Source organism: Podarcis raffonei, chromosome 14 (assembly GCF_027172205.1).
Source record: "Podarcis raffonei isolate rPodRaf1 chromosome 14, rPodRaf1.pri, whole genome shotgun sequence".
NCBI classification, from domain to species: domain Eukaryota; kingdom Metazoa; phylum Chordata; class Lepidosauria; order Squamata; family Lacertidae; genus Podarcis; species Podarcis raffonei.
In genome coordinates, this window is record NC_070615.1 from 34,044,128 (window position 1) to 34,069,512 (window position 25,385).

General features: G+C 45.2%; 1 protein-coding gene across 1 annotated transcript; it reads left to right on the forward strand.

Annotated features, from left to right (window-relative positions):
- The first annotated feature begins 2,175 nt into the window (after positions 1-2,175).
- Positions 2,176-25,232, forward strand: LOC128402078 (ectonucleotide pyrophosphatase/phosphodiesterase family member 7-like). Its single transcript, XM_053365895.1, has 6 exons — positions 2,176-2,444; positions 7,185-7,330; position 7,406; positions 14,747-15,372; positions 20,331-20,662; positions 25,172-25,232. Exons 1-6 carry the CDS (start codon positions 2,189-2,191, stop codon positions 25,230-25,232), a joined length of 1,422 nt encoding a protein of 473 aa, XP_053221870.1. The 5' UTR covers positions 2,176-2,188.
- The last annotated feature ends 153 nt before the right edge of the window (positions 25,233-25,385 follow it).

A 25,385-nucleotide genomic window follows, 5' to 3' on the forward strand; every position in this document is an offset into this window, starting at 1 on the left:
CTTTTGAAAGTATGGTCAGTGATGGGTGGAAGACAGAGAGCCAAAACAGTAGGTGGAGCCAGAGCCAATGACAGCCAGGGCCAACTAATTCTAATATTGTCTTCCTCCTTGCTACTGACTTCTACAAGGGCAACACTGAGACTTAAGAGGAGGATTCTGACAGGCACTGCCACCAGCCCCCGGGGCTCATTGGAAGTAAGGAAGGTGGCAGGTGGGGGCCAGCTGAGCATAGTAATTCTTTCTAAATGTGCATCCATAAATCCATTAGTATGTGCAAATTTGCGCAAATCCTGTGTCCTCTGTTGTCCACTATTTCAAGGCTATTGATGACTACCAGTGATGATGGCTATGCTCTGCCTCCATGGTTGGAGGCTGTAATGCTTCTGAATGCCAGTTCCTGGAAATCACAGGAGGGGAGAGGGCTCTTGTGCTTGGCTCCTGCTTGCCAGTTTACCAGAGGCATCTTGGTGGCCAGTATTAGAGCAGGATGGTGGGAAAGATGGACCACAGCAGACTTCATTTGCCTGTTGTTGTTGTTGTTGTAGTTGTTGTTGTCCTTCTTCTTCTTCTTCCTCCTCCTCCTCCTCCTCCTCCATGCTAAAGTGGCTAACCTATCAATTCAACTGTCCATATTGTCTTCTCCAAAAAATATCTCCTGCCCAACCCATGGTTCTTCATCTTCAGAGCTGGATTCTTCTTCTTCACACTTGTTCTTCTCTCTCTCTCTCTCTCTCTCTCCTCTTGTTCTTTCTCTGTTAAAACTTTAGGCTTCAGAGGAAATAAGGAAGCATTAAGCCCCTGTTCAGCATCACTAATTCCATCAAAGATTTCTCATTATTCATTGTTGGCAGTTTAATTTTCTTCACTCTCCTTCCCTAGAACAAGTGATTGCCTGAATTACTGACCTTCCCATCTTCCAAACGTGGGAGACTCTCCCCTGCTCCCCTGGAAGGCCCATTTGGCATGCAACTGGTGTAGCCAGTCAATGATGGGCTGTGGTGGCTGGCTAAGGCATCAGGAATCAGAGATGAAAGCCTGGGGGGTCAGAGTTCCAGAATCTAGAGAGATCTGGAGAGCTAAGAGAGGTCATGGCAATAAGAGTGTGCGTTCTCAAAAGGCCAAGCTTAATTTTGGATAACTGAAAATCAGCTGCAAATCTAATTTTTCCCAAATGGTTTATGCCAATCTTCAATAACCTGCTGCCTTCTAGATGCTGTGCACACCATACATTTGAAGCCAATGAGTTCCCCTAAAAATCCTGGAAGCTTCAGTCTGTATAAGGTACTAAGCTATACTTCCCAGGATTCTTTGGAGGAAGGCATGGGCTTTAAATGCACTTAATATACATGTAGGTAGCCGTGTTGGTCTGACGCAGTCGAAATAAATTAAAAAATTAAAAAATTGTCCACTAGCACCTTAGAGACCAACTAAGTTTGTTCTGGGTATAAGCTTTTGTGTGCATGCACACTTCTTCAGATACACTGAAGGGTGAGCTTCTCTGGGGAGAGCATTGCACTAAATAAAGCTTTTTAAAAATGCTGCCCAATTAATCAGGACACCCAGCCTTCACCAACGTGATGGCCTCCAGAAGCTGTTGGGCAACACTTAAGAACATCAGAAGAGCCTGCTGGATCAGACCAGTGACCCATTTTGTCCAACAATGCTCCACCCCCAGATGCCTGTGGGACACTGGCAAGCAGGACCCAGGTACAAGAGTACTCTCCCCCACTGTGATTTCTAGCAACTGGTATTCAGAAGCATTACTGCCTCTGACTATGCAGACAGAGCACAACCTCCATCATGGCTGGTATCAATATAGCCTTCTCCTCCATTAATTTGCCCAGTCCTCTTCTAAAGCCACCCAAGCTGGTGGCCCTCACTATCCCCTGTGTCATCAGCCACACCCAGCATGGCCAATGGCCAAGAATCCATCCTTACTAGCAGCTTGCTAGTATCATTTCAGATTTCAAAAGATACTTTTTTATCTCGTTTGCATTTGGCATGGTTTTCATTTCATAAAAACTGGTGATAGTAAGAAGATGAGGATGCAGCTATGAATAGTCTTATCTGTGCTGAACTTTACTCTGATCAGCTCTAGATATATGTAAATAGGTATGTATTTTTAAACCATGCTAGAAAAGCAGACGGTAAGATAGAGAACTTTCTTTCGACTGCTGGACATCTCAAGATGAAGATCACAAACTTCCTTGCTCTGGTGTTTGCCCTCTTGACAGCCACTGCTTGTTACCCTGTTACACAGAGCAAGGTGAAAGCAAATACCCATAAACTCCTCTTGATCTCCTTCGATGGATTCCGGTGGAATTATGACCAGGATGTCGACACTCCAAACATGGACCACTTGGTCAAAGAAGGGGTGAAAGCGGAATATGTAACTCCTCCCTTTGTGACCATGACTTCACCATCCCATTTCACAACCATCTCAGGTAAGCCCATCCCATATTCCCCAGCTATCTGGCGTTCATCTTTAGTAAAAAAATGTCTATTCCATTTATGTATTATTTTGTTTATGTAGCGATGGCAATCAACTTGGATGGCTTTCGAAAAGGTCTGACAAAAGGCTATCAGTTGCTACTAACCACAATGGCTATGTTCTTTCTCCGCTGTCGGAAGCTGTTGCACTCAAATCTTGCTTGTCTGCTTCCCATAGAAGCATCTGGGTGACCACTGTGAGAACAGATGCCATCAGGCTCTTCTTGTGTTTTTAACTGAGTATGTGTCAGAGACTGGGCAGAGGAGAAATGGTGGAGACCACCTCCCCAGCCTGACTCTTCCAGAGAAGATGACAGTTCAGAATTACAGCAGGGCTTTGAGAGAGGTCACAGCTCAGAGGCAGATGAGGGGGAAAGCTGGGAAATAATGGGAGAGGAAAAGGAAGCACCAGGAGGGCAACAGCTGATGGACACAGCGTCTTTAGAAAGCATTCCAGACACCCCTAGAAACCGGCAAGCCTTGAAAGTAGTAGAGCAAAGGGCTCAGAAGCAAATGGTCCTTAACGCCACCCCTAGAAGAGATGATGAATGAGGAATTGGGAGGGAAAGGGGGTGGAGAGTCACTCAGGACAATGCCATTATTACGAGAGGCTGCATTCCCAAGCCTCTTTCTGTGAATATTGAATAAAAGCAGATGGTAAGGACTTTTCCTTGTCGCATCCGTTCCTGGCAACCTGCCATGGGGGTTGGTTCCTCTGCCGCCTGGCAGTATGCCTCTGAATGCCAATTGCTGGGAATTGCAAGTTGAGGAATTCCATTTGCTGGGACCAGCGAGAGGCTTTATCAGAGTTCAAGGGCACATTCCTGCCAGGCAAAAACACTCAAGGAGGGGCAAAGCAGGGCTGCTGAGGGGTGTGGCCTGGGGGGAAAGGTGTGGTTGAGAAGGGGTGTAAGTTCAAAGGGATAGAGAGGTCTGGAGAGTTACACTTGGCTCCCAGGCTCCAGTTCCCCAAACCTGACATAGATGCTAAAATAGCATTGTTCTTGCATTTATAGTTCACCTTTCCTCAAAGGAGCTCAAGGTGGTGTAAATTGTTCCCTCCCACATTCATTTCATCTTCACAACAACCCTGTGAGGTAGTCTAGGCTGAGAGGCAGTGACTGGCTCAAGGTCATTCAGTGAGTTCATGGCTGACTGGGGATTTGAACCCTGGTCTTCCTGGGTCTTACACCCTAGGCACTACAGCATACTGGTATCAGAGATTTATATCAACTGCTGTGGTGCCACATAGGCAATTGCTATGGGGTTCAGGAAGAGCTCCACCTTCTGGAAATGTTCGTCCAGGAAGAACTGAAACCATCATATAATCAATGCTAGACAAATGGTCCAAAAGGATAACAAAATCAATGGCACAGCATCAAAAACAACCAAGGGGTCTAGAAGAACTAACAGGATCACAACCCTGCTGTCCGTTCTCCAGTGTAACTCATCTGACAGGGAGAGGTCATTGTTACAGTGAAGCTATGTGAACAGAACAGGTAATAGAAGCAGGGGTTTGGTACAGGGAGACAAAACACTGCTTCTTCTACTAGGAGATCTAGATTCAGGTAGGTAGCTGTGTTGGTCTGACGCAGTCGAAATAAATAAAAAAATGTCTAGTAGCTTTCTGAAGAAGTGTGCATGCACACAAAAGCTTATACCCAGAACAAACTTAGATGGTCTCTAAGGTGCTACTGGACAATTTTTAATTTACTAGTAGATCTGTTCACATAGCTTCACCATTCCAATGAACTGATTTCACCAATAAAACAAGAGTGGGGGGGTGGAATAACGCTTCTGGTATATGACTCCTGTGACTGCCTCCGAGGAAAGAATAATCTGTAAAGGGTGTGTGTATGTGTGCATGTTAATCAAAGTCCTTATCAGATACCAAGAGATAAACCTTACATAACTCAAGATAAAATCTTATCTTCAAGTTCAGGGACCAATTAAGCAACTACCTTGTAATGATCCTTCTGCTCTTTGCAAAAAGAAAAAAAAATGTTAAGAAAAGGGGCATCTCTTACAAAGGGGGATGGTGCAGTCGTTCCAGAGGCCCCCAATTCAACTTTGTTTCGGCTTCAGCTTTGACTGACCTTGCTGCAGTTGAACACCTTACAGAATTATCAATGGGGAAATTGTATAGTCTTTTGGAAAAATCCTTTGGGAAAGAAGTTTAAGTTGTCATCTTGTTTAATTAGTGTTTATATTATGTTATTGTTAGATGTTCCATCACAGTAGTGAGCCACCTTATAAGGTCCGTTTCCAGGACGGGAAGGTGGGTGCTTTGATTAATTAATTAATCAATCATTGCCAACAAATAGCTTTGAAAGCTGAGGAAAATTGATAATTCTTATTGCACATAGATATGCTGGAAGTCAATCCTAATTAATTGAAAGCATTCAAGGCTAAAAACTTTATGTGTGGGGTGGGGAGCAGTCAATGGAACCCGTGAGGCATTTCCTCTGTGCCTACAAAGCTCAGAACCCTACTCAGACGCATGACTGTGTGTGGATTTTAACCCTGGTCTCCTGGGACCTTGTACAGCACACTAACCACTACACCACACTGCCACTGTTCTGGCTCTTGATTCAAACCTGGCAAACATTTGCCTCTATTGCCTGTGCCATTTGGTTGGCAAATGGCCCAATATCATGGGACGTCTATTTCCAGCTTCAATATTTGTTGCTTAGAACTTTATTCTCCAAGTCCAAAGCTGTTGTTTTCTCTCTTCCCTGCCAGATCCTGTGACTCATTCTCTGGGTAGATCATTATTTATAGTACAGCTGAATACTATAAGCTTTGGCCTTTTGCTAAGAAGTCTATCGCTCAGCAGTTAATTTAGCAGAGGCAGTGCCCTGTGCCCACAATGAATCTGAACTCTCACTTCCCTCTGCTGATTTCTGCCAAGGCTGGTCCCAGGCTTCTCTCCCCACTACCACCACTTTCTTCATGCTCCTCTCTCTCAGTTTTTAGCCTTTTCTGTTATTTCAGACAGAGCCTCTCTCACCCTGTTCAAAGCCCAAATCGAGGGTGCCCACTTACTCATCTCCAAAAAATAAAGAGTGCATCACTAGGGATCGAGAGTGGCATATAGAGTTGAGCATGCTAATCTGTGAGAGAAGAGGAGCCCCGCTAGATCAGATCAAAGGCCCACTTAGTCCAGCATCCTCTTTTCACAGTGGCCAATGAGATTCCTCCAGGAAGCCCACAGGCAATAGCCCTCCCCTTGCTGCTACTTGTAAGAACACAATAAGAGTCCAACTAGATCTGGCCAATGGCCCATCAAGGCCACCATTCTGTTTTCAGAGTGGCCACCCAGATGTCTCCTTGAGAAACCCAGAAGCAGGACCCAAGCACAAGAGCAACTCTCCCCTCCTGTGGCTTCCAGCAACTGGTCTTCAGAAGCATTGCTGCTTCCAACTATGGAAGCAGAACATAGCCTTAGTGGCTGGTAGCCATTGATAGCGTCTCCTCCATGAATTTGTCTGATTCTCTTTTAAAGCCATCCAAATTGGTGGCCATCATGACACAGAAATTGCACACACACACCTGGTCTCTATTCTTATAGTTCTTTATTATTAAACAAGGCATGGTCCTGAAAGTCCTACCAGCAGGGGGACTGTCCTCTGAGGTACCTTCCAATAGAGGACTACCATCTATAAAGTAGATCGCATGACCACCCAGGTCTGAACTCAAGGCAGGCAGCTGTGGTTCCAGGGAGAGTATCTTTGGAAGTTGCCTTTCTCCATGAAGAGGAGAGCCCAGGAAGTCATGGCTGAAAGCATCCATCCTATGGTCATAAAAGAAGTCCAGTGTGACCAAGTGATGGCCAACCTGCCTTATGCATGTTGTTGATATTTCCAGGAAACATCCATGATTATGATATGGAAGACTGATTACACAGGGATAACAGAAGAGCACAGGAAACTGCCTTATACCAAGTCAGGCCATTGGTCCCTCTAGCTCAGTATTGTCTACACTGACTGGCAGCAGCTCTCCAGGGTTTTGGGCAGGAGTCTTCCCTTGTCCTATCTGGAGATGCTGGAAACTGAACCTGGGACTTTCTGCCTGCAAGGCAGATGTTCCACCCTTGAGGTTTAAAACTCAGAAACAGAAAGGTTTCTCCCATATATATATATATATATATATATATATATATATATATATATATTGCTATGTTCAACACAGCTCTAAAAATCTGTAATTCAATTACATGTTTATATGGTCTCATTATTTACTGGGAATTAATTAAAACAGACAGGCAGATATGCTTATATGCTTACCAGCCATCCAACAGGTTTTAATTAATATTCCTCATTAAAAAGAACTTCCCGTAAAGTAAATACATTACTCAGATAATGATTTAATTAGTATCTGAATGTGATTGGTTAAAAAAGATTATCTTTGCCAGAAATTCATTCTAGGATGCAATAAAGTGTGCACTAATAAAGTGCGGAAGTGGTGAAGTGTTCAGAGCCTGAAGTCTCTCTCACTGGCTCAGTATCAAAAATTCTTCTGTATTCAAGATGGCAGCAGAACAAATAGGTCTAGAACACTCAAGTAAGTGAGTCAAGTATCATAGTATCACAAGCAGGGGAGATACTATCAGGAGTCCAAGTCTCCTATGGGGCAGTGAATCCACAGTCACAACAGGACACCCACGTTTCATCCTTTTTCTTTTCCAAACCTAGGCCGCTGGATCGAAGACCATGGTGTCATCCACAATATGATGTTCAACACAGAGACTCTGAGAAAGTATGGCCACAAAGAAACACAGAACAAGACCGAATGGTGGGACAATGGAGTTTTGCCACTGTGGATCACAGCTCAAAACCAGGTACTGGATCCAGAGCAAGGATTATATTGCTATAATGAATTGTCTGAGGGCATCCTCGAGTTTCTCTGGATCAAGGGTTGCATTTTCATGGGGAAGCTATGTTCTGCCTCCACTGTCAGAGGCATTAATGCTTCTCAATATGAGCTGCTGGAAACCACAGGAGGAGAGAGGGCTCTTGTGCTTAGGTCCTGCTTGAGGGTATCTCACAGGCATCTGACTGTTTGAACAAGAATTTGGACCAGATAGGCTTTTGACCTGATCCAGCATGATCGTCATAAGTTCACGTGATGAACAAGTGGATGCAGACTGAAGGATGATCAAGGTTAAATCAGCAAAGCCGTTTACTCTGATGGATGGTCAGAGGCGATCAAAGGGTAACCGGCACCCAGTGCAGGGTGTTGGGGGCGGGGCAAACAGCCCGGCAGCTCATGCGCATGCGCTGTACATACAGAGCATGTGCGGCTGCACTACATACAGTGCATGTGCATGTGCTGTACATAGCAGCATTGCATGTGCGCCGCCAGGCGGTTTGCCGACAGCGCCGCGGTGGGATCCTCTGCTCGCGGTGGCGGTGGAGGGGTTCTCCGCTTGCGGCTGCAGCGGTGGCGAAGGGATCCTTTGCACATGGCTGCGGTGGCGCGATGGTGGCGGCTCGTGTCGCCACTCCCAGGACAGCTGAGCAAGTCTCCCACAGGGTGCCTTCTTGTCACCCCCCTCAGAGATGGCACACAGGGTGGACCGCCCCCCTTCCTCCACCACTGTGGATGGTGTTCACACCTTTCTATACAGATAAACCTAAGTATCTGTAAACAGCACGACTGAATCAGCATCATTGTGGCGTGTCTTGTTTTTTAATGAAAAACTCTTGTGTTCCTTAACCTATAAGAAGAACCTATACATACAGATGGCCTGAAAGAATCTTTATGTGGATGTGGTCAGAGGCAGTAACACTTCTGAATACCAGTTGCTGGAAAGCACAGGAGGGGAGAGTGATCGTGTGCTCAGGCATCAGGGTGGCAACTGTGAGAACAGGATCCTGGCCTAGGCAGGCCACTGGCCAGATCCAGCATGTTATGTTCTTATGAACTGAATTTCTCTCCCATCTCTACACTCAGTTTTTTGGCCGATTTCTTGCCTCTGACACAGCTGAGCTCCATATTTCCACCTGAATCCCTCCTCTTCTTCGCTGCTGAGCTTGTAAACACTTGTAAAGAAAGCACACTTAATTCTGGGTAAATCCAGCTTTCCAAAACCATCTCTCATCATTCAGTAGTCCAAAAGATTGTCATTACTTCTTAATCACATTAACAATGACTAGGCAATGCCCATTTTAGGAATCCCAAGAGGTTACAGCCTGCTGATAGATGAAGATCAGCAAAGCGATTCACCTTATATGGCATCACCTACATCATTTTCAGAGAAATGTTGACTTTGCATGCGATTTGGACAAAACTGGGTTTATTAATCATCAAGATACCAGTCCCTCCCACTCTGCTCCAATTTGGGCATGTTTCTGTGGAGATAAATGTGTTACCCTCTAGCCACGTCTAACGGTTTTTCTTTGACAGAATCCATGCTGCCAGGATTCCATGGGAAACACTGGAAAAGAAATAGCTTGGTGTGGACTCATGTAATGAAGGGCTAAGTTAACCCAAAGAGGGTGATCCGTTAGGGTAAATGTGCCCTCAGCCAGTCCCCACCTTCCTACCTTCTTTCTTAACTTACAACTAGTCATGTAGTGGCCAAATCAGAAGTGCAGGGTTCCTTCACGATCGTCACAGCCACACCAGAGGCAGCCTCTTCCACTGTAAATTGCACTTGCCATTAGAATGCTATTTTGCAGTTTGCCTCAGGGGCCAAAATGTACTGGGCCCTGATCGCTGTGGAGATCTGATTCCTCATTCTGAGAACAAGATGCAGAACTAGATGGGTAACTGGCCTGATCCAGGCAGGTAGTTCTTTTGTTCCTAAACCTACACAGAGAGTCAAGAACCCAGGTTTGGTTGCTAGAATTTCCTGACCACATACTATTTACCTCTTGATCGACTGGTTGGTTGGTTGATAAGTTCAGAGGGAGACAATGAAATGGCTGAACATCCCTTAGTCCGTTGAAAGCCCATGTACTGATTGCTTTGGAAAAGACAAAATGTGTCTTGAATTCAAGGCAAAGGAATTTGGTCTCATCAAACGTCACTCTAGCAACTCAGAGATTAAACATAATACATCTAATTTCTTTCTTCTTCTTTTTTGAAAATGCATTGATATATGAGAGCCTTGAAGTATTTCTCTAAAGATATGTTACGCTGTTTAGCAGAAGACTAAATAGAATGTCAAGAGAAACAGTGACCTTGTAAATCTCCAGCCAAACAATATAACTCCCTTTCTTTTCTTTTTCTGTATTTCCACTACTTCCACTCTTTCTCTTAGCGAAGGAAAATGTAGCTACAGTTTCTTTGCCCTCGCATGGGGGGGGTGCGGGGAAGAGTGATGCTAATTCGAATGACACATGGAACAGGAATTTTAAAGAGCTTGTGCAGCTAAAGGTTAAATCTAGCTTATGTCAAATTGAAAGCAGCCTTCAAAGTGAAAAGCAGGAGAAACCAAAATTACAAAGCACTTTAGTTTAAGCAAAGGGTACGATCAGGAAAGGGGGTGGGTGGAAACAGCCCCGCAAACCTGCCAGCTGCCTCAATTCACAACTTTCAGGAATAATAAGAATGTCTGTGATGCTCTGCAATAAAAGAAAGCAGCAATATTAACAGAAAATAACATTCCCAGTAAAACTGGTAATAATCGCAAATTTTATAGCTGCTAGTAAAGTTGATTATGTTAATAAAATGGGGAGGCAAGAACAGTAAATACCCTCTTGTTTCTACATAATTATATTTTTATTGAGCTTTATTAAATTGTTTTGTTGGAAATAAGAACAGGAGGAATTCCCCTGCCAGGTTTTGACTCAATGTGAATTCAGCTACTTGGGTTAAAAAGATCTGGAGCCAGACGTCAAAGCTCTCCAAGGTACAATTCTGGGGATAAAGAGGGGGAGGAAGACAGCATAGTCACTGCCCTCCATCGGGCCTGTTTATGCATATAAGTTGGAGGGAGATGAGCCTCAGACTCCAGGCTTCTCTAGTTCACCCGCAGAACTCTCCCTAGGAGATGGTCCCTCACCAGCCACACCCTTTCCCCCATGTCAAACCCCTCACCAACCCTGATTCACACCCTCTTGATAGTTTTTGGCAGGCTGGAAAACATCATTGAACTCTGGTGATGCTTCTGGCTTGTCTGCATGGAGGACAGAGATATATGAGTAAATAAACATTTGTTGCTCCACCCACTTTTGCATGTGGCCCCCAAAAGCTTCCCTAGATGGGAATGTGGCCCTCTAGCAGAAAAGGGTGCCCCGTCTTAATATAGATGTATGTACACCCCAGTGCCTGAAATTCATAAGTCATTTTATGCAGTGATAGTTGGGATCAAGGGGTAAACTGTTCTCAGGACTCTGCCAGTTCTGGTAGGGCATGGGTAGCAAGTTTGCAGATACAGCTCCTTGTGCATTGAAATTTAGCACATTAGGCTAGCCATCACTTTGCCATGTTTTAATTTATACAGGGAAAGTATAGATTGTAAACTCTTTGGGGATGGGGATCTGTCTATTCCCACCCCCACCCCACCCCGGTCCTGTAACTCTGTAATGTTCAATGTAATCCCACAACACCCAGAGGGACAACCTTGAATGCTATGGCACTTACTTCTGAGTAGAAATGTATAGGGTTCCATTTTGAGATGACAATCCCGTTTGCATTCAGCTGTAATTAGCCTTCATTGTGCACAGTGGGACTTACTTCTGAGTAAACATACTCAGGATTGCACTGTGAAACTACAAAAATGTGGAACTGGTATCCCAAAGTGTGCCAGATATCACAATGGAGATTCTGATGTTACAAGCTGGACTCTGTCCTTAGTACAATCATACCTCGGGTTACAGACGCTTCAGGTTGCGCGTTTTTGGGTTGTGCACCGCGCCGAACCCGGAAGTACTGGAGTGGGTTACTTCCGGGTTTCGGCACTCACGCATGCGCAGACACACTAAATCGCGTCATGCGCAGAAGCGCCGAATCGTGACCCGCACATGTGCAGATGCGGCGCTGCGGGTTGCAAACTCTGTAGGTTGCAAACGTGCCTCCCACACGGATCACGTTCGCGACCCAAGCGTCCACTGTACCTGGACAGTATTATGAACTCAGATTGATCTTTTCATTCCTTGGCAGGATTTGCCTGTTTTGTGAAGTTGGGTTTTAAATCAGCTTTGACCTTTTCTCAGCCCCAAAATGGCATATTAAATGTCAGTAAGAACATTATGATAAGCATAATAATGATAATAATAATAATCTGGCTGGTGCTACTCTGAAATTAATTGAATTGATAAAATTACTCTGTATAATTTATGGCAGAAGTTACCTCTGATTTGACAGGCATTTCATATGTGGAGGAAATTTCTACCTTATGGCGTAATCCTATACGTGTTTATTTTTTTAAATATAATTTTTATTATTTTCAGTAATAAAACAAAAACATAAAATATAACATTATGATAGCTATTCAAAAGCATTTACTCCGCCAAGCTCATGACTTCCCTCCCTCCCTTCAACTGGTTTCCAATTTCCTAAAAAATTGTATACGCATTTCTGCTGTCAGTTTCTGTCCTTCAATATATATCAAATCCTTCTATTATCCATGTTCAGATACTATTTTTATATTGTGTAGCAGGATTTATGTCAATCCTGCTAGTGTCTTCACATTTTTGCAATGGTCTCTCAAGTACTCAATAAATTTACTCCAATCTCTCTGGAATTTCTCGTCACCTTGGTTCCAGATCCTCACAGTCAGTTTGGCTAGCTCCGCATAGTCCATCATCTTCATCTGCCACTCCTCAATCGTTGGTAATTCTTGTGATTTCCACCTTTGGGCTAACAAAATTATTGCTGAAGTGGTGGGATGCATAAATAGTCTTTGGTCTACTTTTGCAATCTCTTCTACCATCGACCCAAGCAAAAACACTGGGGAAGGTACCGGTATATTTTAACATCTTTTTTAGTTCATTACAGACCATTTCCCAAAAAGTTTTCACCTTATCACAAGTCCACCACATATGGTAAAAGTCTCCATCCTTTTCCTTGCATTTCCAACATAATTTATTTTTCATCCTATACATTTTGGCCAGTGACATACCACCTATACATCATTTTCATTACATTTTCTTTCAATGTACCATACATGCTTTAAATTTTAAATTCTGATTCCATAATTTTGACCAAGATTCATACTGGATATTATGCCCAAAGTCTATAGCCCATTTCGTCATTACTTCTTTCACCTCTTCGTCTTTAGTATGCCATTCTAACAAAAAGTTGTACATCTTTGACAACAGTTTAACTTTACCCTCCAGCAGTTCAGTTTGAAATTTAGATTTCTTACTTTCAAATCCGCAATTCCTTTTGTCAGGACTAAATATATCATTTACTTGGTAACATTGCAGCCAACCAGTAAACATTTCCCCTATCTGTTCATGTGGTTTGAGTTTCCATCCTTTCTGTTTCTATCAACATTTCACCATAGGTGGCCCATTTCTCTTCCATATTTAATTTTTTAACAGTCAGTGCTTCTATTGGAGATAGCCACAAGGTGTTTTCCATTCTAACAGATTTTTATATCTAATCCCATACTTCATAAATTGATTTCTTATCATGTGGTTTAGAAATCCTTTATGCAGCTTGGGAGCTACCTTTAGGTAGCTTGGGAGGGAGAACCCAGGTCAGAAAACACGTGGGTTCCCGCAGAGGCAATCAATGACGGGTATCTTGTGGAGGAGTTCCACAGCCTGTTCCCAGATAAACCAAAACCACTAGCGAGATTCTGGGAGGAGCAGTTTGGAACCACAGATGACGAGGAGGACTTTGTGGGTTTTCCTGCCTCCGAAGAGGAGGGAGGAGAAGCCTCAGAGGGAGAAGAATCAGACTGGGAGGCCCACCCCGCGGGAAGAGATCGGAGCGGGTGGGAAGCGGGTTTTGAATCCTCAGAGGATGGTGACAGCTCCTTCCAGGGATTCCCCGCATCGTCGGCCGAGGAAAAGGACGAAGTTGGATCAAAAGGTCGGGCTGGGGGTGGAGGGGGTCCTGGGGGGGGTGGATGTCAGGGAACTGCCATCGGAGCTAGAGGCGGAGGCAAGGCTCCAAAGCGATGCTGGAGAAGGGCCCAGCAGGGAGAGAGGCAGCTCATCGGCTGGGGAAGGAAATCAGCGTGACACTAGGGAGAAAGGGGGGCAGATGGGGGAATCGGCGAGGGGGCTCCAGGACTCCTCGCCGGAGACCAGCGGGGAGAGCACGGGTCCTCCGCTGCCCACACCCACCCTGCGCAGAAGACTTCCGCGCAGGGAGAGTAGGCGGAGACTTGGCGTCAAAGAACTTCTATGCTGGAAGAGGTTCAAGAAACGCCCACTGACGGATTCTGCTAGCGACTGAAGCAGCCATGAAGTGAAGGGCTGTCCAGACAGAAAAGGTTTAACCAGGCAACCTAGCCAGGAGTGGCGGCAACTTACACACAAGCAACCCCTATAACCATTACAGGGGGTTAACCAAATTCCTACATATTTAGCTTTTTTGACTGCTGTAATTCCAAATTCCTGTTGCAACTCATCTATATTTCCTTTATTCATATCTTTTGCCAACATTTTTGTCTTTCCTTTATTTAACTTAAAACCTGCCAACTGCCCAAATTCTTCAATTTTTCCCAGTGCTTCCCTTACACTGGTTTGTGGCTCTTCTAAGGTTAGGACCAAATCATCTGCAAAGGCTTTTAGCTTATACTTTTTTACACCGATTCTTATACCTTTCACAGTTGTAGATTCCTGCAGGTTTTTTGTCAAGACTTCCAGGACAGTAATAAATAATAGTGGCGACAACGGACATCCCTGTCTTGTTCCTTGAAACCCTATACGTGTTTAAGCAGAAGTCGCACTGAGCTCAATGAGGCCTACGCAAATGTCCATCACTGTCCTAACAGCAAGAGTCCAATTTAAAAAAACAAAAAGTGGAATTGTTACACCAGAGCACTTTAATTCACTATAATTGTGTGAATCTAAATTTACAGTATTGCAGCTGAATCCCTTCCACAAAACACTGATAGTCTGGAGGTGGCATTTGCGCTAACAAACCGGGGGAGATGTTCAATAAACAGAGTGTCTGGAAGCAGCTTCAGAGTGTGTTGAAGTATGTTTGCATTCAGGTTGCAACAACGAAGAGAGATGCTAGGTGTAACTGGCCCTTTGGCTTGATTTTTCTTGTCCTTCACAGTTAAGAATATTCCCTGAACTCCCCGTTTTTTAATTTAAAATACCCCTCATTTTTTCTCCACTAGGGAAGAAAACAGCTTCATTTCACTATCCTGGTGGAGGTGCCAATTACAGTGGCCAGGGAGTCCAAAGGAGTTTGGTTGAGTCCTTTACTCACCCCGACAGCAACGAGACAGAGTGGAGGGAAAACATTGATATCGTCATGAAATGGTTCACCGAGGAAGATTTTGATTTTGTCACACTTTATTATGGGGAACCTGACAAGGTGGGGCACATGGTTGGCCCAGAGACTGAAGACAGGAAAACAATCATCCGACAAATTGACCGGACCATCGGTTACCTCCTTGAAGTGATTGAAAAACACGGCTTGAAGGAGACCCTCAATGTCATCATCACGTCTGATCATGGAATGACCACGGTCAAAAAGAAACCGGAAGTTACTGAGATCATGCTGAGCAACTACATTAAATTCAGAGACCTGGTGAAATTTGACATTGTAGACTATGGTGGCTTTGGCATGATCCTCCCAAAACCGGGTAAAGAAGAGGAAATCTATCAGGCATTGAAAAATGCCCACCCTCATCTCAAAGTGTATAAAAAGGGAGAGTTTCCTGAGCATTTCCATTACGCACAACATGAACGGGTTTTGCCAATCCTGGTTTATGGAGATTCGGGTTACAGTGTCAATGGGGTAAGTTCATTATGAAATCATGGCTTCCGCATACCAGTTGCTGGGGGTCCTAACAGAGGAGAGGTGCTATTGCACTCAGGTCCTGGCTATGCCTTCCCACTGGGGCATCCAGATGTCCACCCTGAGAACAGGATGCCGAACTAGATAGGCCCCTGGTTTGATCCAACTGGAGTATCCTTATGTGGTTTCCACACCATGCAATAATACTTGGATCTTTTCAAGGTAAAATGCCATATTAACACATGCACATGCTGGGCGGCTCACAACAGAATATTAAAAATACAATAAAACATCAAACATTAAAAACTTCTCTAAACAGGGCTGCCTTCAGATGTCTTCTAAAAGTCAGATAGTTGTTTATTTCCTTGGCATCTGATGACAGGGCATTCCACAGGGTGGGCGCCACTACCAAGAAGGCCCTCTGCCTGGTTCCCTGTAACCTCACATCTCACAGTGAGGGAACCACCAGAAGGCTCTCAGCACTGGACCTCAGTGTCCAGGCTGAACGATGGGGGTGGAGATGCTCCTTCAGGTATACTAGGCTGAGGCCATTTAGGGCTTTAAAGGTCAGCACCAACACTTTGAATTGTGCTCGGAAACGTACTGGGAGCCAATGTAGGTCTTTCAGGAACGGTGTTATATGGTCTCAGCGGCCACTCCCAGTCACCAGTCTAGCTGCCGCATTCTGGATTAGTTGTAGTTTCCGGGTCACCTTCAAAGGTAGCCCCACATAGAGTGCATTGCAGTAGTCCAAGAGGGAGATAACTAGACCATGCACCACTCTAGTGAGACAGTCTGTGGGTAGGTAGGGTCTCAGCCTGCGTACCAGATGGAGCTGGTAGACAGCTGCCCTGGACACAGAATTGACCTGTACCTCCATGGACAGCTGTGAGTCCAAAATGACTCCCAGGCTGCGCACCTGCTCCTTCAGGGGCACAGTTGCCCCATTCAGGACCAGGGAGTCCCTGACACCTGCCCACCCCATCCCCCAAAAAGAGTACTTTTGTCTTGTCAGGATTCAACCTCAATCTGTTAGCCACCATCCATCCTGCAATCGCCATAATTCAGGGGAAGGGAACCTGTGGTCCTCCAAGTGTTGTGGAACTAATTGTTTTTATATATGAACTTGGTTTGTTGTATGTTTTTGTTCCCGATGTTTTATTGTTCTATCCCTCTAAGATGTTTCATAGGAAATGATTCATAAATGAAAGGGAATGAGGAAATAAACGGCAGCACCCACCATACCTGGCCCATGCAGGCAGCCCAAAGTAATCCTGGACAGAAGCTTTACATGTTGAGGTGCACTGTTAGACATGTCAGGAGGCAGAGATTTCCGTCTCGTCTTGTGTTCATTGCACTCAGCACTTTTAACCTTCTGCAGCACTTTGGCTTCCACTAAAACCTACATCCCACTATTCACTGTGGCCGAAACTATTTCAATTTCAGTGGAAGGGAAACATCAGATGCAACGTAAAGAAATAATATATTATTTAACATAAAGACTATGGACTAAAAGAAAAAAGCAATACTGAACACTGCTCATATTTGACTGTGTGATTTCCATTGCTGAATATGCAAATCGTAGCCAATTTATGCTCCCATTTCAATTTCTGATGGAATTCTCCCTATGCAATTCTCCCACTGGCTGTGATCTTAAATGTTTGTTATTCAGAATAGTGGTTAAAATTCAAAACATCTTAAAGACTAGTACAATTTTTGTGGGGAAATGACAGTAAGCGCACAGCATGGCTTTTTACTCTCACTTTCGCCTTGGGATCTTTTCCTTCTGATTGCGCCCCCATGTGGCAAACTCTCAGGCATGCTGCAACCTGGAGAGACAAGAAATTCCAAAGATCTGCAAAGTGGAATACCTGGCAAAGCTCACCACCTGGGCGTGCATCCTATCGAAATGTTTCCATTGCAAAATGGTGCGCTCCACTGAGCTTGTTGTATCCAAAATGAAAATGTGCATAGAACCTAAAAACATATTCAGAAAAAGTACCATATTTTTTGCTCTATTAGACACACTTTCCCCCTCCTAAAAATTAAGGGGAAATGTGTTTGCGTCTTATGGAGCGAATACAGGCAAGAGGCTCTGCTCAGCGCTCCCTTTAAAGAGCTGTGTGGAGTGTGTGTGCGACTCTTCAGGGCTTTTCCCCGAGGAGGGAGAAGGGCTGCCCTTCTCCCTCCTCAGGGAAAAGCCCCCAAGAGCCGCACACACACTCCGCGCGCTCTTTAAAGGGAGCGTGGCTCTTGGGGGAGCCTTAGTCGCGCGCAGCCTGTCCTGGGCAGGGGATGAAGGGGAGGGGAGCCCCTTGCCCGGGAGAGGCTGTGCCCCATAAGCCAGGACAGTCAGCGGGATCGCTGTGCTGTGATCCTGCTGGCTGTCCTGGCTTCTGGCTTCTGGCGCGCCTCTTCCGGGCAAGGGGAGCCTTCATCCCCTTGCCCGGGAGAGGCTGTGTGCGGCTATCCCATAAGCCAGGACAACAAGCGGGATCGCTGAGCAGCGATCCCTCTTGCTGTCCTGGCTTCTGGGATTCAGAATATAATTTTTTTCTTGTTTTCCTCTTCCAAAAACTAGGTGCGTCTTATGGTCTGGTGCGTCTTATAGAGCGAAAAACACGGTACATAGTATGGCCCTCATTGTATGGAAGGGGTGAGAAGGGGGAATGGATGCACCTCTGTTTTAAAAACTCCCCGCTAGCATGTCAAGGAAGTGACCAGCCTATAGCAGAGGAGGAGATGGGACTCCAGGGTCTCTCCTCCCTCAGCTGTCACCTGGCAGGAGACCCTGCATGAGCCAGCAGCAGACTGAAGAAGGGAAGGGAAGCAGGTCCATTCCCCACTCAGCAGAGAGCTCATCAATGTTTGCTTTCTCCTCTCCTTGCATGCCCCAATCCACCCACATTTTGGTTAGTCCTTACAAGAACTCTGTAACTAAGAATTAGTGCCTGAGTTTGCTTCTTTCCTCCTCTCTCCCCATCCCTTTGCCATTTATGTTGCACCTTTCAGAGTGCAAGTCATTATTTATATTCGTAAGCTGCTTGGAGGCAGAAATGATTCTGAATCCCAGTTGCTGGAATCCATAAGAGGAGAGACTGCTCTTGAGCTCTGGTCCTGCTTGCCCTCAACGGGGCATCTGAGTGGTCACTGCAAGAACAAGATTCTGGGCTAGACGGACCATTGGCCTGATCCAACAGGCTCTAATTGTGCTCTGCAGGCCTTTTTTTTCAGCTGAAGAGCACAGTGAAAATAGTATCAATAAAGATAAAGAACCATTTCCCCAAACAAGCTAGTTTTCGGTCATACAGGTGCCGGCCTGCGTTCTCAAGCAGTGCAATCTGCAGTTCCACAAGCTATTTCTAAACATGTAGACTGATCTTCAGACCAAGTTAACACATTTCATGCATCCTGAAGCATGAAAGACCTCTTCACACATCATACTTTTTTTTTTTTAGGTGTACGTCTGAAGTTTTCAAAGCATAAGGCTAGAATAAGCCACGGATGTGAACTTGGTGCCCAGTTTCGAGTGGAGCAATAGTGACATATAGTGGCTGATGCACCAAGTCCTAAGGCTTCCAACATTTGGAAGGCAGTGATGAGAACTGAGAGGTTATGAGAGGTCATGCTTTGTATGAACCATTTTGACATTGCACAACTATTTACCTGTCTATCTGTCTATCTGTCTGTCTATCTATCTAACTATGTATCATCTATCTATCTATCTATTCTTTGCACACAACATTTCCTCGAGTGACATGTTTGCAGAGGGTTACACATGGCATGCTCATGGCGCATTTTTAGATCTAGATTTAATATTAATACATTTTTCCTGTTAAAATATTCAAAGGGCTTACCATGAAAACCAGTAAAAATACAGTATAAAACACTCAACGTGCATATTTTCAATACAGTGGTACCTCAGGTTAAGTACTTAATTCGTTCTGGAGGTCTGTACTTAACCTGAAACTGTTCTTAACCTGAAGCACCACTCTAGCTAATGGGGCCTCCTGCTGTTGCCACACCGCCGGAGCACAATTTCTGTTCTCATCCTGAAGCAAAGTTCTTAACCTGAAGCAATATTTCTGGATTAGTGGAGTCTGTAACCTGAAGCGTATGTAACCTGAAGCATATGTAACCCGAGGTACCACTGTACTGTATTACAATCATAGGCCCCTGCTGCTGCTGCTGCTGCTGCTGCTGCTGCTGCTGCTGCTGCTGCTGCTATTGCACAGTTTCTGGGGCTGTTTTGCAGATCCCCAAAGAATCCATCCAAAGGGTAACCTTCCTTTTGGCAGCTGCCTTGGATAGTGCTGTGCTTAAAAGAACCCACCCTGTGTACTCCCCCACAAACTGTTCATCTAGTCAGCAGAGCATGAGGCTCTTAATCTTAGGGTTGTGGGTTCAATCCTCACGTCGGGCATAAGATTCCTGCACTTTACGAGGTTGGGCTAGATTGACCCTTATGATCCCTTCCAACTCTATGATTCTATGGTTCTGTTAATGAGAACGGGGTGGGGGGTGGTTTATACTAGTCCTGGAGCTGATCTAGTTTATTTCTCTCTCTTTGAAATCAATGGGAAGAAAAAAGTGTCCCCCCAAAACAAAATTAGAGAAAGGGTCTGGGAGAACTGAAAGAAAAATGTCTCCTCCACCACCAGCACCTTCTGCTCAAACACAGCAGGGCATAGGAAAAGGCAGATTGTCCACCTCCACTTCCCACACCCACTTTATGATTGCTGTGTAGTATCCCCCCCCCAAAAAAAAGACATCTACGCTGCTACCCATCGCTACAGCTTGTGGTTACAAATCCCATAATTTAATTCTGTGTTGCTTAGCTATGCACCCAGATGGAATCGTTAAGGAAGCACTTTCCTCCAGAAACCTAAGAGCACTTCAGGCACGCAATAAATATAAGTGCACAAACCATTGGAAATGTGCTTACGTTCTCTTTTCAGAGGTTCATCCTCTACGTCAACAAAGGTGACCATGGATTTGACAACGAAGACATGGATATGAAGACCATCTTCAGAGCTTTTGGTCCAGATTTCAAGAAGGGCTATTTGGCAGAACCCTTTGACACCATTCACATTTACCCGTTGATGTGCGAGCTCCTGGGAGTCCACCCCGAACCCAACAATGGCTCTTTGGCATTCACTCGCAACATGCTCCATTCAGCACCACCCAGGAACATCCTTATTCCCATCCTTGTAGGAGGCATCCTGGGAGTCCTGCTTCTTCTGATACCCATCTCCATAGTGTCCTACAAGGCTAGTCAACGTCAGAAGGGGTAAGCCCTGTTTCCTTCTTTGTTCTCTAGTTCTGGAATGGCATGTTGTGGAAGGAGGAAGCAGGGGTAAAGAAGGCCAGTGTTGGCACCTGGCACCCTCAGGCAGCTGACAGGATCCATTGCTACACAGGAACACAGGAAAATAACTTATTTGGAGTCAGACCATGGGGTCCACTATTGTCCACAATGACTGACAGCAACTCTTTGGGAGTTCAGGCAAGGGACATTCTCAGCTCTGTCTGGAGATGCCAGGGATTGAACCTGGAACCTTCTGCATGCAAAACAGATGATCTACCACTGAGCTATGGCCATCTGCCCTTTGGGGAAGGGCCACAGTTCAGTGGTATAGCATCTGCTTTGCATGAAGGAAGTCCCCAGCATCTCCCAGTTGGGGAGGTAAAGACTCTCCTACTTGAAATCCAGGAGAACCTTTGCCAGTCAAAGGGGCAAAGGTAAGAATCACATAAATTGCCCTGCCCACTTTTGGCTCTGGCCCCACCCACCACTGAGGCAATGTGTCCCTCAGGCTGAAAAAGGGTCTTTCCACTCATAATGTACTACATAAGGCAAAGGACAGGAGTGTTCTTATTCCTGAGAGGCAGATCAGCAAACGCCAGCTAGCAAGCCATTCACTGCAAATCCTGTTTTATTCACTCCTCTAAGAAATAAATATAAAAATCTGCATCTTCACAAATCACATCCGCACTCTGAAACCACAATAAAACACCAGCATGCTCTTTTCCCGGTCGTAATTTTGTCATGTTTCACTCACACATTGATTATTCGGCAATGAAATATCAATGCAAGCCTTATTACACCCTATGAAAACATCCTAGTAAACAACATGTATCTGTATAAAACTTTCACGTGGATTCAATCAGCCGGCAATTATGAGGGCCATTTATTTCATTTATTTATTTATTTTTGCTTGCGACACTATAAAACATCTCTCATGCAATGTTCATTTCGCCTTCTAAATTGCTGGGCCCGTAAAGAGACATCTGCACTGCAAACTATGGCTCAGTAAAATTCACAAAATGCAACCCGCATTCATAGAGAATGCAGTGAAAAACACAGGAAGTTTCTCCTTTGCCTGCTTCATTACCCTACCCCACTCCCGCTTGCACAGATGCAGCACAGAAACACAATACAAAAGATCAGAGAGGCCTAACTGCAGGGGTAGGGATCCTTCTTCAGGCCAAGGGGGGCCACATTACCTTTTAGGCAACCTTCTCAGGGCCAGACACCAGTGATGGGCAGGAGCAGAGGCAAAAGTGAGTGCCAAAGATAAGGTTCTTAGAGGATAAGGTTATCCATGGCCAGTGTGGTGTAGTGGTTAAGAGCGTAATCTGGTGAACCGGGTTTGATTCCCCGCTCCTCCACATGCAGCTGCTGGGTGACCTTGGGCCTCTCAGCCTCACTCGCCTCACAGAGTGTTTGTTGTGGGGGAGGAAGGAAAAGGAGATTGTTAGCCGCTTTGAGACTCCTTAGGGTAGTGATAAAGTGGGATATCAAATCCAAACTCCTCCTCTTCTTCTTCTTCTTCCGAGGATAGCTATGCTCTGCCTCCATGATCAGAGCCAACACATCTAAGTACAACTTGCAGAAAACCGCAGGATGGGAGAGGGCTCTTGTGCTTGGATACTGCTTCAAGATTTCCCACCAGTATCTGCCTGGCCACTGTAAGAACAGGATGCTGGACTAGATGGGCCACTGGTCTGATCCAAAGGCTCCTTTTATGTTCCTAGGCTATTTTCTACACACATCCATCCAGAAAAGCACTGCATTGAGCTAGATTGACCAGTGGTCTGATTCAGCATAAGGCAGCTGCCTATGTTCCAGGCACCAATCAAACCAAGACCCACTGGGCTTTAGCAAGGGCCCCGTGGTAGCCTTGTGTGCCTTCAGACCATACTGAGAGCTTTGCCTGCTGGACAGCTACATCCCAATCCATACATTCATCTTGAGATGTGTAGATGAGTGGGAGCCAGTGTGGCACAACAGAGCCACCCTGCCAGCTCTGGCATCACTGCAGCTTGTTGTTGTTGTTTAGTCGTTTAGTCGTGTCCGACTCTTCATGACCCCATGGACCAGAGCACGCCAGGCACTCCTGTCTTCCACTGCCTCCCGCAGTTTGCTCAAACTCATGCTGGTAGCTTCGAGAACACTATCCAACCATCTTGTCCTCTATCGTCCCCTTCTCCTTGTGCCCTCCATCTTTCCCAACATCAGGGTCTTTTCCAGGGAGTCTTCTCTTCTCATGAGGTGGCCAAAGTATTGGAGCCTCAGCTTCACGATCTGTCCTTCCAGTGAGCACTCAGGGCTGATTTCCTTAAGAAAGGATAGGTTTGATCTTCTTGCAGTCCATGGGACTCTCAAGAGTCTCCTCCAGCACCATAATTCAAAAGCATCAATTCTTTAGCGACCAGCCTTCTTTATGGTCCAGCTCTCACTTCCATACATCACTACTGGGAAAACCATAGCTTTGAGTATACGGACCTTTGTTGGCAAGGTGATGTCTCTACTTTTTAAGATGCCGTCTAGGTTTGTCATTGTCACTGCAGCTTATTTGGATGCGATAAGGTGGCAGCAGGGTTAGGACTCTATGGAGGCACCATCAGATTGGCACCCGCAATGCCTCCATGCAGCCCATACCTTCTTGCATAGCAGCCAACTCCTAGGCGCCAAGGGGTCTTTGGGCCCCCCAATAAAATATTTGAGGGGGACTGGGCCCCCAAAAGTTGATGGGCATTGCCATTCAAATGGTGTGCATGCACCGTGTCATGTGATCGATTATGGAGGGTAGGGCTTACCTGGGCCCCCCATATATTTTATTCAAGTTGGCACCCCTGCCTCTTTGCCAGCCAGGAATTTATTATTAATTATACACCACCTTCCCCTCCCCAATGGCAAGGAGTTCAAGGTGGTGTACATGGTTCTCCCCTCCCCATTTTAACCTCACAACAACCCTGTGAGGTAAGCTAGGCAGAGAGACAGTGACTGGCCCAAGATCACCCAGTAAGCTTCATAGCTGAGTAGGGATTTGAACCCAAGTCTCGCAGGTCATGGTTCAACAAGAAACATAGGAACAGCCTTTGGATCTTGAGAAAGAAACGCTTGTGGTCAGCCCTGAACAAGTCCACATTAATAGGCATGCGTTTTAGCTGGAATACTTCCTGCATTCCTGAGTGTGCCAGGATCCGATCAAGACTACAGCTAGTTGCCATCTCATTAAATAATGATATTCCACTACTCCCTAACTTGAAATATATCTCCAGTTGTGGGTTCTTTTCTTTTTCTTTCTCTCCCTTTGCATAGAAACCATTTCCAATCCCTAATTAACAATAGCATAGCAGATGTTTTATTAAGCATATCATCTATCTCTGGATAAAAAGCATCTAGAAACGACTTCGGCAATCTGTTAGAAACCAGAACGCTCTACATAAACAGCGGCAAAACGCGTCCATTCAAAACGCATTTTCAAAGATTGCACATATGTTTTTTTGCTGGTTTTGTGGGCTGTGAAATGGGAAAGCAATCAGCTTTTTGTGAACAGCTTTGCCAGAGCAGAGGAATATAAAGTCTCTTTTTTAAAAAACAAAAAACCAATTTTGTCAATTGTTATGCTTCTAGCTCAGGTATAAAAATCTATTACCTAGTACTGTTGCTCATTACCCCAATATCCAAGCAGCAAGAGATTCTGGGGGGTCCCAGAACGTACCCAGGGTTCGATTTCCTTAGGATGACGGTCAATAGAGACTGCAATGTCTATGGGATATATGCCTTTATGTACACCTATAAACAACCTGAACATAGGATGGAGAGGCTCACAGCATTAACACTGCAACATCTTGCTTCCCCATGAGGTTTCCAGAGAAAGTGTGCTCTGCAGCATGCCACTGATGCCATAATAGCACATGAATTGATACAAAGCCATCCATACTTCATTCTGCTTTATTAGTTGCTCTGTGCTGCTTCCGCAATGTCACCTCATTATCATCATTGTCCGACAAAAGCTGGACTAAACAACAACAACCAGAACATCTGATGTATAAAAGGCTGTGGGATTTCAGCAGGAAGGTAAGGGGCATTGATTGGAAACCAAGCAGTATGTCTGCCCCAAAACTTTTGCAGGTGCAAACAGTATTAAAAGCAGGATGCCTATAACTACCCCGATACCATGAGCACAAATAATCATGAATGCACAATAAAAAGAGATGTCTGGATGGGGCTCCCAACCTGCAGCAACTAGTAAAAGTTTCAGGTTCCACTCGCAGTTCTGTCTTTGCTGTGCCCCTAGAGGAATCTTACCTGCTCTGAGCTGTTAAGAGGTTCTGCGTCACCTTAAAATGACAGTTCTCAAATTTAGAAACCCTGCTGTGTGCAATGAAACACTCCCCTCCAAAGGCAAGTTAATTTTAAATGCTATTTGAATACCAAAAACGCTCTCCAAATCATATCTGATTTTCTCTCTCTCTCTCTCTTTCCAAACGCTCCCATCCATTACAGGAAGAAAAATGAGCATCCCAAAGAAATGAAAAAGACAGCGCCGCCGTCAACTGGCTTATGATGACTCACTTTCATGTTCAAAGAAGGCACTCTTGGAATGACGTTGTCCAAGGCTTAGGTTGCACACCCTGCAGAATGAGATGCTCATGAGGTGTTAAAGGAGTCCTCTGAGAGGTTGGATGGACTGTACCATGTCAAACCACAACAGGGCAAC